The sequence below is a fragment of the Delphinus delphis genome, chromosome 4 (genome assembly GCF_949987515.2).
Source record: "Delphinus delphis chromosome 4, mDelDel1.2, whole genome shotgun sequence".
NCBI classification, from domain to species: domain Eukaryota; kingdom Metazoa; phylum Chordata; class Mammalia; order Artiodactyla; family Delphinidae; genus Delphinus; species Delphinus delphis.
Window position 1 is genome coordinate 141,086,584 of NC_082686.1, and position 14,963 is coordinate 141,101,546.

General features: G+C 43.9%; 1 protein-coding gene across 13 annotated transcripts in view; it reads right to left on the reverse strand.

Annotated features, from left to right (window-relative positions):
- The window catches only part of THRB (thyroid hormone receptor beta), a 391,526-nt gene that overhangs the window by 21,811 nt on the left and 354,752 nt on the right, over positions 1–14,963 (reverse strand). For all 13 annotated transcript variants that reach the window (XM_060011556.1, XM_060011550.1, XM_060011553.1 and 10 more), the window contains 3 exons: positions 9,748–9,848; positions 4,772–4,919; positions 1,566–1,771 (listed from right to left, as the gene is read on the reverse strand). In XM_060011556.1, coding sequence (XP_059867539.1) covers positions 1,566–1,771; positions 4,772–4,919; positions 9,748–9,848 — 455 coding nt within the window. The remainder of the gene's footprint in view (positions 1–1,565; positions 1,772–4,771; positions 4,920–9,747; positions 9,849–14,963) is intronic.

Sequence of the window (14,963 nt, forward strand, 5' to 3'; positions counted from 1 at the left end):
TGCAAGCCTTCTTATAACTCAGCCTTAGAAGTCGCTCTGCCCAAATCCATTGCTTCAAGGAATCACAGCCCAGCCCAGCCTCAAGGGAAGAGAGGAATACACTCCACCTCTCCATGGGAGAGAATGGGCCGTGAAGACAGGGAGGAAAGAATGTATTGGCAGTCACCCTGGTGAAAAGATACCACACGTTTCAACCATGTTGCATAGTGTGGTCGTTGAGAGCATGGATCCTGGAGCTGGGCTGTGTCCATCACCACTGCTTACTAGCTGGGGGATTGAGGGTAAATCTCCTTAACGTCTTTGTCTCCGTTTGTAAAATGGAGATACTAACCACATCTGCCTACATAGGTTGGTTGACATAGGGAGTTAATATCTGGAAAGCACTTACACTGGTACCTGTCACTTGGCCAGGGCCATCCAAGTGTCTCCTAACTTAACTGTTAGTGGCTGCCATCCACAGAGGAGTGTGTTAGAAGCTGCTCGTTAACAAAAATGAAGGTAATTATTGGAGGGCAGGCGGATTATGGGTAAGCTTTTTCTTTCCAAAAATTTCCTTTAAGGTTGTTGTTATACCGTCTTCATGAAACCAACCAAACCAAACCAAAGCAAAAGCTAGCCCATTATAGTGGTGATGTTGAGGCGTGAAGACAATGACAGCCTATATCTCTTTGTTCAGATGAGGAGTGCCCTCACCTACCCGGGAGATACAAACAGACCCACAGAATATCCGATGCTGGGGCTGAGTGAGGTCCTCATAAAGCTTCATGTCATAAACTAAGAGCTGGGTCAGTCTCCGAGATGGCCAAACACCAGCTGGTGGTGGGACGGGTGGTGCATCTGGGAACTGGGGACAACAGACGTGAGTTGGCCTTTGGGCCTGGCCCAGCCACTTTCTGGCATTGTGACCTTCGGGCGAGACACTGAAGGCTTGGTTTGTGTACCTACAAAACGGGGATAGTGATTCCAGCCTACCTACCCCAAAGCGTTGTGAAGTCCAAAGAAGAAATAGAAGGAAGGGCTTTCACGATGGTTAGTTTTTATAAAAACATCAAACATTGCTATTCCAAGGGTCTGGAAAGGCCTGTTTTTCTTTACACTCCCCTTCCCCATCCCTTCTCCCCATTCCCACTGTCCTCCTGGACGCGAGATAATTTATTTTAAACTCAACATTTTGACTTCTGTTGGCGTAAAAATACGTTTGAGATATGAGTCACTTCATTCTAGGGGTGATTCTAAAGGGGATATTTTGGAGTGAGTTTAGGGGACTAGGTATGTATATAAATGGGCATCTGAAGGAAGAAATAGGTATAAAAAGGGAAAGCTAGCAGGTAAAGAATTTTGCTAATTAGTTGACCCAGCGCTGCCCTTACAGCAAAAGCAAAGAGATAAGTGCATTAGAATTCAGTGACTCAGGCAGGAGAAGGTCAGACAGACCTGGGTTTATATCCCGCCTCTGCACTCTACTCTGGTCAATCAGATGCAGCGAGGACACCAGCATCCTGGGTTCTGAGGACCAAACGGATCGCGCAGAGGTGCAAGTGGAAGTGGAAGGGGCGGGGCCTTACCAGGAACTTCCGCTTCTGCTTCCAGTGGCTGCCTTGGGCGTTGGTGGCCACGTGGGCCTCGGTGACGGTCTTGATGAGCTCCCACTCCTGGTCGGTGGGCTCGGGCTTGTGACCGATGGATCTCTGCAGCTCCTCCCGCCGCCTTTTCTCCCGGTTCTCCTCGATCAGCTTCCTCTTGGCCAGACGCTTGCTGTCGTCCAGGACCACTGGGGGCGGGGAGGGACACAGAACAGACACTCCCCAGACACCTGGCAGACCCGCGGGGGCTCGGGCCGCTGCATAGCCCGCTCAGGGGGCCTGCGGGGGTCACCCTGGGTCATTTCTCCCTTGGCAGCAAAGTGCTATGGACGAGAGCCATCTTCCACCACTAGCCCCAGCACCAAACTCCGGATGCCTAGCCAGCTTTCTAGAACAAAGATGGGGGTGGGGGGGGATGGGGGCTGGACACTGGGCATCTCAGCCCCACAGAGGGGGGGGGCCCTAGATAAGAATGACCCAGAGACAGGTAAAGCCCATCCTACCTATAGGTTCACAGGTGTGTCTGTCTAGCCAATCATCTGAATTCACTCTTAGGGTTTCTGTTCCTTCCCTCCGCCCCGCAAATGGCTCTTACTAAGAAGAACTGCAGGTTCAGAAAGTTCTTGAGCAGTAAACAGAGGCTGGTGATCCCTTCCTCAAAGGAAAAAGGAGTCTAACTCTTCATTCGTTTCCTGAAGGCTGATTGGAGTATGGCGGGGCCTAGCTCAGGCCTCACAGGCACTCACTTTGCATTTCTCTCTACCTGGTCGACGCTCAAAGGTGATTAAAGAGCCCAGGCTTTGGAATCTGGAAAGACTTGGGTTTGAATCCCTATATTACCACATTCTAGCTGTGTGACCTTTGGAAGGTTACTGAGGCTCTCTGAGCTTTCATTTCTTCCCATATAAAATCCGATCAAGGGACTTCCCTGGCAGTCTAGTGGTTAAGACTTCTCTGTCCAATGCAGAGGTTGCGGGTTCCATCCCTGGTTGGGGAGCTAAGATCCCACATGCCTCGCGGCCCAAAATCCAAAACGTAAAACAGAAGCAATATTGTAACAAATTCAATAAAGACTTTTAAAATGATCTACATCAAAAAAAAATCTTTAGAAAAATCGGATCAATAATACCTACTTTGCAGGGTATCAGCGTGATAATGCACGATACATGCTCAGGAAGTAGAGCCACGACTTCTACCATTTATGCAAAAGGGAACTAAGAAGAGCAGGTAACAAGAAACCTGTATTTCTGTGGTTAATTTCCAAAACGAAACCATTTCACCAGACTCTCAGTAGCCCTCAGTGGCATGGAAAGACTCAGGTTTCGTACTACAGAGTCATAGGGTTTTACCGATGGAGGGTCCTCAGCTCTTATCTAGTGCAACGCCCTCCTTCACAGAGGAGGAGGGAGATCATGACTTCCTTAAAGTCACACAGCAAGTTCATGGCAGAGGCAAGGCAAGACCCAGGACCCCTGACTGTGGTCCTACAATATCACTGTCCTAGGGCCATTTCTTGAGGAAGCCGCGACCTGGTAGGGAAAGAAAACAAAGCAAACGTAGCAGAGGAAGAGAACCAGAGGTGCCTGGCAAATCCACGGACAGAAGAATGAAACCCCAATCGTGGAGATGTGATTGGGTCATCAGAGTCAGGGGAGCACTTAGACATGTGGGCGGATGGGTGAGCCCTGTGAAGTCATCATGATTCGCTCCTTAAGGGAGACAAGGAATGCGCTGCACTCATAACCTCACTCCCCAAATGCTTCCCTGGTGCCAGGGATCGTGGCACTGGATGTGCGTTACCTAATTTATTCCTGAAAACCACCTGTGGGGCTGGCGCTACCTTCACACAAGGAAACCGGAAGTTAAGTCCGATGGGCACACAGCTAGTAAGTGGCAGGCCTGGGACTCCAACAGCTTTTCTGATGATAAAACCTGAGCTCTTGTAATGCTTCACAAGCAAGCAAGGTGCACTCAAATTTCCACCCCGTGTAGATCAACACTGACTTTTTAAACTTCACCAACATTCATCTCTTTAACTTCTTAATAAAACAGTGCAATGGACATTCAACAGGTCACTCATTTCCATAGAACCTTAGCAGGCATTTTGTTGGCAACCGCTAAAAGCCTTTCAAAGATCAAGACAAATAACTCAGCCAGAGGTGAAGGATTAAACCAGGGTTTCCAGCCTCATGCCCAGACACAACCCCCCTCTTTTTTTTTTTTTTAAAAAAAGATTCCTTTTTCTGTCTTCTTTAATGGGCAAACCAGGACGTTCCAGAGATTTTTTGTTGTCGTTCTAGCTGAGAGAACCCTGTTTGTCGCATAAATGCAGCTGTGACTATTTCCTCTTCACAAGGAAAAATCCTCATTGCATTCTTTTTTCTTTTCTTTCTTTTACTTTAAACTGAAAGTAGGACTCCTTCATTGATGTGCAAAAAAATTTATGCCAGTGGAAACCAGAAACCCTGATGCCTGGCAAAAGAGAGGCCACATGTTGTGAATGACACGATTCTCATTTCATAATTAGATTAATTAAAGTGACTGGTGTAAATCCCTTGCACAGTGTGGGGAGAAGAGACCCCAACGGCTAATCTCGCCACCATATGCTGTGGCACTTTGAAACTGGGTAGGATGACTTCAGCTTGGAATGTTTTTATGGCTAAAAATATAACAAAAAAACCAACTGCAGAATGAGTCATGCAATAGCACTCAAGTTCACATTCTTTAGAAATTTCTGAACACGATGTTTTCTACCAGTGCCCTGACTCCAAAAATGTCCACAGAATAAATTCCTGTCTCTGCTTTTGAAAAAATATTAGTCCTTGTGCTTCTCACCACATGAATGTTGTGTGGAAAATTACACTTTATCGAGGTGGAAGGACAGACCCCCTCATCTGTAACCTCTGTGCAGACAGAGCACTGCTGACTGTCCTGCAAGCATGATGGGGACAGTTTAACCTCTGTCTCTCACCCATCACCTGGATGCCTTCGGAGTCAGGAGTTGATGGGGAGGGTAGGATGGAAACCGCCCAGCTATGGCTGGGAGTGAGGGTCCCTGAGAACGCTGCGTGCTCTCCCTCTGTCCACATGCGTTCCTGCTTTCTCTCCTGCCTGGGTGATTTCCTTGAGCCAACCTTTTCCCCAGTCAACACTCCTTGAATATGAAGCAAAGGAAGAAGGTTACTTACAATCTGTTGCCATGCCAACGTAGATGCATTTTTTAAAGCGACATTCCTGGCACTGATTTCTTGTAACTTTGTCTATGACACATTTTCCTTCATATTTACAGGAATAGGATGGATGGAGATTTTTCTGAATGGTTCTTCTAAAGAAACCCTACATGAAAAAGAAAGACCCAGGACAACCACTTCATATTTTCGAGAAATAAGTGACTCCAGCATTTTGTATCTTCCTGACTGTGATGGACAGTTTTAGACCTTACCTCTGTACGGGCCTTTAGCTCGACCTATTCAAATATAGGGCAGTTGGCCCAAAGTGAATCTAAAGAATTCTAAATCTGAGGGAGATGTCAGAGGCTACGGAGTCTCTTCTTATCTTTTTGGCATTTACTCAAGGCTGATGGGAAAGTCTCATGTTCGTGTTTATGTTTTTTAAACGATGAGTCATATAAATAAATTATATTATTCATGCCATAATTGTGTTGCTAAATGAAGCTCTGAAGAGGTTTGCTGTACTTTATACTGGAGAAATAAGAACTGGATACTTGTGATGCTTTATTAATTAATTAATCATTTGGTATTTAAAGGGATGCAGTAATTGCCTTTAGAGATTTGGTTTAATTCTGGTTTTCGACTCTTGAGATGGCCATGACCAGCTCAAAAGCCCTTGAAACAACAGTCCTTGGGGAGGAGAAAATTCCAAGTTCTTTACCAAATTTTTCCCATAGCTCATGGCACTGGCGTTTTCCTTTCCTAGCAGCCTTTTTCGCCAATATCTGTAGACATGCGCCCTAAAGTTCAATGTTTCTTCTTCTCTCAAGGCATGGGAGAGGGCCACCTGAGAATACAATGCAGTTCCAGGCTTTGGTGACTTACATAATAACATCCTCAAGGCTGTGTCATATGAGAACCTTTCTGGACATGATACTCAAGTCTGGTAGGAATTTATAACTGCAGAAAGCATGTATCGTGAGGGGCGCACTGCAAAGTGCTGCAGACAAGTGCCAGGGCCTCTGTCTCTCCCACAACCTTCTGAGGTCAGTATTCTTAATATCTCCACTGTGGGGATGAAAAAGCTAAGCCTTAGACAGGTTAAATCACTTGCCCCAAATCACATGGCAAGTACATGCTGGAACTCGGCCTGGGGCCCAGGAGTTGGCTTACGTGATATAGATTGAGTCCAATTTTACTGTATTATTTAAATGTTTTAGATGAACGTATTATAAACAGTCCCCTCTCACCCACCCCTCAAAATAACCACATCGTTTTATGGTTTAGTAGAATAGCAAGGCACAACAAATTTTGAAGGATGTTGTCCACTAAACCTTAAAGGGACCTCCAACTTTGTTGCATAAATTGGACGGAAATGCCAGTTCATCCAGGCTAACCCAAATTGTAATTATCCCATTTAACTTGCCCTGGCTTTATGTACTTATACCACTTGCATATTCCTCACTCAGACACAGGAGCTCTTCCTTGTAATGAAAAGGTCCAAGGTAGGGTTTTCTACTGGGCATAGCAGAATAAACTGGAAAAATGACAGCAGTAGCTGAAACTCACGGACTTGGTTTCGGGGCACGTTTGCCAACCCCTGATATCACTATTGCTCAGTTCCTAACAGAAGAACTGTCATATTGTATTAGGCTTTGCATCCTTAAACACTGAGCCCATTAGTTTGAACGACATCGATGAACTGTCCTAAGATTCCCTAAAGCACACACGGGGCAGCTGCTGACATGTGGTTCCCGGGTGTTCAAGGTGGGCGGTCCTGCCAAAGCTTGGATGTCAGGGCCTGCACAGAACGAAAAACAAGCTGTCCCGGCTCCTCTACCCCCTCCCCCTCCCTCCAATCCACCCTTCAAGGGTTACACTTGCTTGAAAGACAGAAAAAACTCAGAGATTCTAGCAAGGAGACATATGTCACAGACAGGGAGGAGGGGGGACTGTCTAGCACCCTCTTTCTGGAGGATGCAAAGCGACCTAAGTCCGGGGCCTCCAGCGAGCAGGCTGACTGCTGCTCTGAAGATGGGAAATCATTACTGTGGAGTTGGGAGACCTTTTCTCCCCCATCTGCTCACGCTGGCTTGTGTTCTGGGTGGCGGGAGCCTACCGGGGAGTAAGACAACAGGAAGGTGGGAACAGGTGATATACCAGATGCAGAGGTAACGTTCATTTCTCCAAAAAGGCTACTCTCAGCTTTTACAAGGAATGAATGAAATAACTTACGCTTAGCTTATTTGGAAAAAATGTTGAGGTAGCAGGCTTCGCTATTCATAGTGCCATCTTTTCTGTGGCTTACCTTGCTGACGCTTCTCCGACACTTCATGGACCAAATCCCTTTTAAGATGTTGGCCTTCCCTAAGCTATGCTAAAAGCATGTTTTCCCACATGAAGGGACCACTTTATCTGAGTAAATGTTGAAGATGGTAGGTCCCTTAATTTTAAAAAGGGACAAAAATTAATTTTGGGATGTGAACTTGGATAGAAAATACTTAACAGAATCTACTTATAAAAAGCTCTTTTTAGCAGTGAGCTGACAAAAGAGATGTCCCAGGGACTGAATAAGAACATATCTTTCATCGATGATTTGTGGGTGAGCGGAGGTTTCGCTTTATAAATCGACATCAGACTCGTTTCTCTGCACTTTGAGAAGAACTGGATCCGTTCCTTAGTGGTCCAAAATGATGCACTCATCAGTGCTACAAGGAACTGTCACCCTCCTAGTTCAATATTCGGGCAACTGTTAAAAAAGCTTAGAGTCTCTCTTTAAAAAGTGATTTACTCGGGGCAGTATCAACATTCTTTCTACAAAAGATGCATGAAAACTGGCCCATCACAACAGATGAAACATCTCCAAAAGATTTCCACTGTCTTCAGGGCAGAAACAGGCAAAAAAGATTCTCCCCCTACACACTACGAGTATGGGGTAGAAACACTTGCAAATTACAGGCTTGAGTAAACAAGATGTGAAGCGCGACATTTTTCATCTTTGGCCATTTTTCAAAACTGTGTCTCATGTGACCACCTCTTTTGTCTTTATCCAAGACACTCTGTCCTTGCATTAAATGATCTGTGTAACCGCCCTAGGAAGACTTTCTGATTTTATGATTGGGGCTATGCTGGAGACAGGATTCTGATCCGAGACAAAGGCACCAGGGCTGAGAAATCTAGCTTTCTGCTACATGATGGATTCTTTTAAGTAAACCTCAGTTGAATCAGGCCCCAAACATCCTGTGATCTTGGGAGAAGAGGGTAGTGGATTTCTTGATCATCATGAAGACATACGTGAGTCAGAGACACGTATTAATAGGTTAATAGGCTTGGTTCTCCTTTGTTTAAGTCAATCACTAATGATCATTAAGTCCTCTGTAAGGCACATTTGGTCTCTAGAGTCACTTTGGGAGTTGAGTAATAAATGGAATTGTCATTAGAGTCTCCCCCAGAATTCAAAATTTGAGAGAATCTCAACGCTGCATAATCAGGTAGGTAAAAGCCTTATGAATTAGGGCCAATTTAGAAGAAAGACCCATTTGAATTAGGGAGCTTTTGGAATGAGAGAAAGTATCTAAACTCATGCAGTTTTATTACTTTCAAAGCAAGCCGATAGAATTGGGCTTTCAAGAGACAGTCTGCAAGTGTCCCAGTTAATAAACAGCTGCAACTTATTTGTAATTAATGCCATTAAACTCCTTAAGACATTATTTCCACAGATGTAGTAGCAACCTTTAGCTCAGTCTTTGTTAAAAGGTGACAAGTTCTATATCAAAGGGGCCTGGATGAATGAGAACATATTACATCACATTCCAAAATAAGTCTTGCCTTGAGGTCTTAAAAATGACCTCTTTTCAATGGATAGATCATCTGAACACATCAGTAGGCTACAAGTTTCCTCATTTCGTGCACAAAAAGTAGGGAGTTTGCATGGAAAATCTTCCACCAGGGAAATGAGACAGGTTAGTATGAAACCGACCTAACGTGTTGATTTTGGTGGTTTAGGGTCAAAGGTTAGGAGAAAAGAGAGTAGTAGGAGGGAGGAAAGGAGAGGAGGGAGTGAGGTGGGTGACGGAGGGGGAAAGACGGACTTGTTTTATAAACATTAATACGATTTTTGCTCTAGGGTTCATATCTTCTGATAATTTAGTTTAAAATACAGAAGGTAAATAAAACATTCAACAAAAAATTAAAGCCTTTCTCTGACTTACTACCTCCTTTATAAAACATTAGCTGAACGCACTGGGTTCAGCTCTGTTTACCTTTACAGTGGACTTTATTTTCTAGGCTAGGCTGTAGGACCAAAACGTGTCTGCCAGAAACTCATCTTCACTTTGATAATGAAAATGTAAGTAGGCAAATTCAGGTTCACTTTCGGGAGGTAAACTGACTGTTGATCACTGGTGTCTTCTTGTCAAGTGTCTCCTGAAGATGGGTCTGGAGAGCGTGTAATTAGCTGATGGACGACCAGAATTTACTTACTGCAGGCTATGCCACGAGCCAGTTTGGATCATTTCAGAATATAACTGAACCTAAGTAGCCTCAAAGATATTCCCTAATGGAACCCTTAAAAGTGAGCAAATTCTCTCAGATTGACACTGGCAACTAGCTTGTGGTTGGAGTGAACTCTGCCTCCTTAAACAGTGGAGATAAAACAGGAGGAGAAATGGTTATTTCATGGGATGATAGCACGTTATAAAATATCTATGCATTTTTAAACTCAAAGGGAGGCTTTTATTAATTTCTTTACATTTTATCAATTTTCTCCCTGTCTAAAACAGCAGACCTCACACTGTCACAAAACTTCATCTAGTTATTTTTGATTTGGGGAAAAAAAAAATTCAGTTCTTGAATACGCCCCCCCAAAATGAAGAGGATGAACACAGGCCATGAATGTCGGGATTTGGCTCTAATAGGAACCTAAACTTCAGGTTCCATTCTGGAGGACTCCTGGAAGGGGCTGGATCGGGGCTCACTGGCCCCAGGGCAGTTACCTTGCAGCCTTCACACGTGATGCAGCGGTAGTGGTAGCCGGTGGCTTTGTCACCACACACGACACATAGCTCGTCCTTGTCTAAGTAACTGGGGATGTAGCCTGTGAAGAAGGAAAGAAGAAGCGTGTGAGAAAACAATATCATGTTAAAGACACACCATAGCCCGAAGGAGGAAGGTGGATGAGGAAGCAGGGCTGACTTGTTCTGTACATTTTAATACAATTTTTGCTTTACAGTTTACATCTTGTGATCATTTAGTTTTAAATATACAAGGTAAGGAAAACATTGAACAAGAAAACATTTAAAAAAGTGACCTAATACACTTTCTCAGTATGTTATACTTCCCCAGGACCTCAGTTCACATTTACAGAGTTAACAGGCCCGGGATTTCGGAATGCCTTAGCAACAGGTGTGCTCACTCTTGCTGTGCAGGTGGGAACAGGCCCGGAGGCTCCTGCAGCCAATGGATGTGGCAGAGAGGCCTGGATTTTTTTAAAGATTTACTTATAAGTGGATTTATCATTTTTGTTATACATAACATTACGGGTAATTATTAAAAAGAAAATATAAGATCTTTCAAGAGCAACCCGTTCTTTGCTCCTGAAAGGATTTGTACCCGTTTTCACACCCCAATCACTAACTTAGATTACTGAACTGGGGAAACAGTTTCTTTTCTTCTTCCTAACACTGTAATACAATGGATTCCTGATTAGACCTGAGAATCACCCTGTTTAAAATTATTGAATCTTAGAATCAACTGTTTAAAAATACTGAATCTGAGAGACCAATCCCCTCAGAGAATCTTATTTCAATGGCTTTAGGGTGTGGAAACATAGGTATTGAATTTCCTAAACGCTCTCTGGGTGATTCTAACGTACATCTAGAATTGAGAATCCCTGGGCCTGGGCTTATATGCAGAGATCCAGAGAGGCTGGGATTTGAGACACCTGGGGTGCTCTGGGTAACACAGCCTCTCTCAAAAGGCTTATTTCTGAACTTGTTCTTAGGGGACTTGATCTACTTTGGAACCAAGGCAGCATGCAATAAATTCAGAAAACTTTATAGCTGGAAAGGTCCTGGGAGAGCAGGTAGTGTTGAGGTGAACAGGCCTTCAGAGGTTTGGCCGTCCTCAGGCTCACACTAGAAATTAACAGCAGAGACTAAAATCCAGATCTCCTGACTTCCAGCCCTCCAGTATAAGTTATGTTGGTCTTTTTCTAAAAATAGTTAACTTCAGGTAGAATGAATAAGGCCATCTAAAAAAAAGGATTCTGCAAACTTGTGATATTATTATGATAGCACAACCAGACAACACTGGCAGTTCCTCAAAAGGTTACACACAAAGTGATATACAACCCGGCAATTCCACTCTGAGGTCTATGCCCAAGAGAAGTGAAAACATGTATCCGTACAAAAACTCATACATGAAGGTTCAACACAGCATTATTCATAAAACTCAAAATGTAGAAACAACTGAAATGTCCATCAAGTCATGAATGGATAAACAAAATGTGGTATATTTGTACAATGGAGTATTATTATTCAGCCAGGAAAAGGAAAGAAGTACTGTTACATGGTACAACAAGGATGAACCTTGAAAACATGCAGTGAAAGAAGCTAGATACTTCCATTTGTGTGAAATATCTAGAATAGGCATATTCCTAGAGACAGAAATTAGATTAGTGGTTGCCAAGGCCTGGAGGGAGGGGAGAATGGGGGAGGACCACTAAAGGGTACAAAGTTTCTTTTCAAGGCAATGAAAATGTTCTGGAATTTCATAGTGCTGAAGGTTGTACAACTCTGTGAATATATTGAAAACCACTGAGTGAAAAACCATTGCTTCGAATGAACCTATTTTGTACACTTTAAATGTGTGAATTTTATAGTATGTGAAATATGTCCCCATAAAGCTCTGATTAAAAAAACAAAGAAACGAGGAGATAAAAGAGGACGGTTCCGTTCGATAAACATATATATGGGGGTGCTATGTGCCAGGCAACAACATGCCAAGGATCTAAAGATGACTAAGTCTTAATTCTTGGGGCAGCTCTCAGTGTTTTGGGGGAAACAGACAATAACAGATCATCTGCATATAATGAGGTCAGTACTGGGACAGGGCAGTGTCCAAATCACAAGGGGGAAAGTCTCTGAGATGCCTTCCCGCCCACCCCCAGCCCGAGTCCAGGTTGGGTGCTTCCATTTCTCCTTGTGCTGCCCCAGTGGCAGCCCTTTTCTTTCTTTTTTTTTTTTTTCGTGGTACGCGGGCCTCTGACTGTTGTGGCCTCTCGCGTTGCAGAGCACAGGCTCCGGACAGGCAGGCTCAGCGGCCATGGCTCACGGGCCCAGCCGCTCCGCGACATGTGGGATCATTCCCGGACCAGGGCACGAACCCGTGTCCCCTGCATCGGCAGGCAGACTCTCAACCACTGCGCCACCAGGGAAGCCCAAGTCCAGAGTTTTTAAATAAAAAATTACACGATTAATACAATTCATTGTAGAAGAACTGAAAGACATAAATTAGCAAAAAACAGACTAACCTATCAACTTTCTACCACAGAGATAACCACTGTAGCATTTTAGTTTCTACATCGTAGATTAGTATGTTTGACTGTGTGTGCACATATGCTCGTGTGTGCGTTGAAACACATACTCATAAAACACAAAGCAACTTTTATTTTTAATTAAAAACTTTTTTAAATTTTTGGCTGCGCCATGTGCCCTGTGGTATCTTAGTTCCCCCACCAGGGATCGAACCCGTGTCCCCTGATTTGGAAGTACAGAGTCTTAACCACTGGACCACCAGGGAAGTTCCACAGAGTAACTTAAATAACAAAGTAAGCCAATGATTCAAGTATGCACCTCCTGTTAAAGTCAGATGGAATATACATATCCATGTTGTCAGGAAACTACAGTTTTTTAAATTAAATTTTCTTATTGAAGTATAGTTGCTGTACAATATTTTATAAATTACAGGTGTACAATATAGTGATTCACAATTTTTAAAGGTTATACTCCATTTATAGTTATAAAAGATTGGCTATATTCCCCACGCTGTACAGTATATCCCTGTAACTTATTTTATACCTAACAGTTTGTTCCTCTTACTCCCCGACCTCCATCGTGCCCCTCCCCCTTCCCTCTCCCCACTGATAACCACTAGTTTGTTCTCTGTATCTGAGTCTGCTTCTTTTTTGTTATAGTCACTACTTTGTTGTATTTTTTAGATTCCACATGTAAGTGATCTCATACAATTTTTGTCTTTCTCTGTCTGACTTATTTCACTTGGCATAATGCCCTCCAAGTCCATCCATGTTGTTACAAATGGCAAATTTTCATCCTTTTTTACAGCTGAGTAGTAATCCATTGTATATACATACCACATCTTCTTCACCCATTCATCTGTTGATGGACACTTGGGTTGCTTCCATGTCTTGGCTATTGCAAATAATGCTGCTATGAACACTGGGGTGCATGTATCTTTTCGAATTAGTGTTTTTGTTTTATTCTGGTATATAACCAGGAGTGGAATTGCTGGGTCATATGGTAGCTCTATTTTTAGTTTTTTAAAGGGATCTCCATACTGTTCTCCATAATGGTTGTGCCAATTTACATTCTCACCAGCAGTGTAGAAATGTTCCCTTTTCTCTACATCCTCACCAACATTTGTTATTTGTGTTCTTTTTCATGATGGGCATTCTGACAGGTGTGAGGTGATATCTCCTTGTGGTTTTGATTTGCATTTCCCCGATGATTAGTGATGTTGAGCATCTTTTCACGTGCCTGTTCACCATCTGCATGGGAAAGCTACATCTTGATCTCTTACACCTAGAGGTTATGTACAGTTGAGCAGAGTAAAGACGTTTGAGTTCTTGGTATCAGGTGCAGATGGCAGAGAGAAGGGAGAGAGAACTGCAGGTCTTTTCCTTCTAATCTCATGTTTGGGAACAAACTGTACTGCAGTTGGACACTGTGTTGCTTGAGGGACATGCCTTGGGAGGGCCGGAGAATATCCACTAGAGTTAGGAAGAAGCAGGACCCTTGCCATCTCTCCCCCTACCTCACCACTACCAGCCTGCTTTAACTCTTTGGTGTTGGCAGTAGGACACTGAAGTTTTCTCTTCTCTGTAGCTCAACAATTTATGTAGACGGTTGAACTGTTTGGCCTTTAAAGTTCCTGTGAACCCTGGAATCCAGTGATAATTCAATGTACGAGTGGAATGGGCTCCTGCTTTCCTTTTTTTTAATATAAATTTATTTATTTATTATTTGTTTTTGTCTGTGTTGGGTCTTCATTGCTGCACGTGGGCTTTTTCCAGTTGCAGCAGGCGGGGCTACTCTGTTGCGGTGCGTGGGCTTCTCATTGCGGTGGCTTCTCTTGTTGCAGAGCACAGGCTCTAGGTGTGCAGGCTTCAGTAGTTGTGGCACAGGGGCTCAGTAGCTGTGGCATGTGGGCTCAGTAGCTGTGGCTCATGGGCTCAGTAGTTGTGGCTCATGGGCTCTAGAGCTCAGGCTCAGTAGTTGTGGCACACGGGCTTAGTTGCTCCGCGGCATGTGGGATCTTCCCGGACCAGGGCTCGAACCCGTGTCCCCTGCGTTGGCAGGCGGATTCTTAACCACTGAGCCACCAGGGAAGTCCCTCCTTCTGTTTTCTGACTGCTAGTCTGAAGGGTGGTTTGCTTTGTTCTCTTATTTCTCCTACATTATTTTCTTGGTGGGTGGATGAATAGGTGATTAACCATGTCTTTAGTTAAATCATCAAAACGTCTACAGAAACATCTACTTAAGTTGGTAGCAGTTGCTTACATGATCTCACTAGTGCACCCCACCCATCTCTTTCTTTTCTCTAAAGTATTAACTCAGAAGCATCTTATTTACCCAGAACAGTCACCACAAGCAATGATACATCAATCATTATACCTAAGTCCATTATCCATCATTAAATAACTGTCACCAGCGAGTGAAATCCCACACACAGTGAATAGGTAGGTGGGGATTCTCTTAAGGTTACAGAACGTACATGACAACATCACACGGTAACCAGTTCTCCTAGAGAACTTAACCACTGCTTGCTCTGCTGTCTCAGGGTCTCCACCCTTTTGCTTTTTCATGCTCCCCAAATGAGTCACATGCCGGCCAATACGCCCAGCCACGGAAGATGCATGCTGCCAGGAGTGCACGCTCATTGAATGTCAGTATTGTGTTCCGCCTGGAAACAA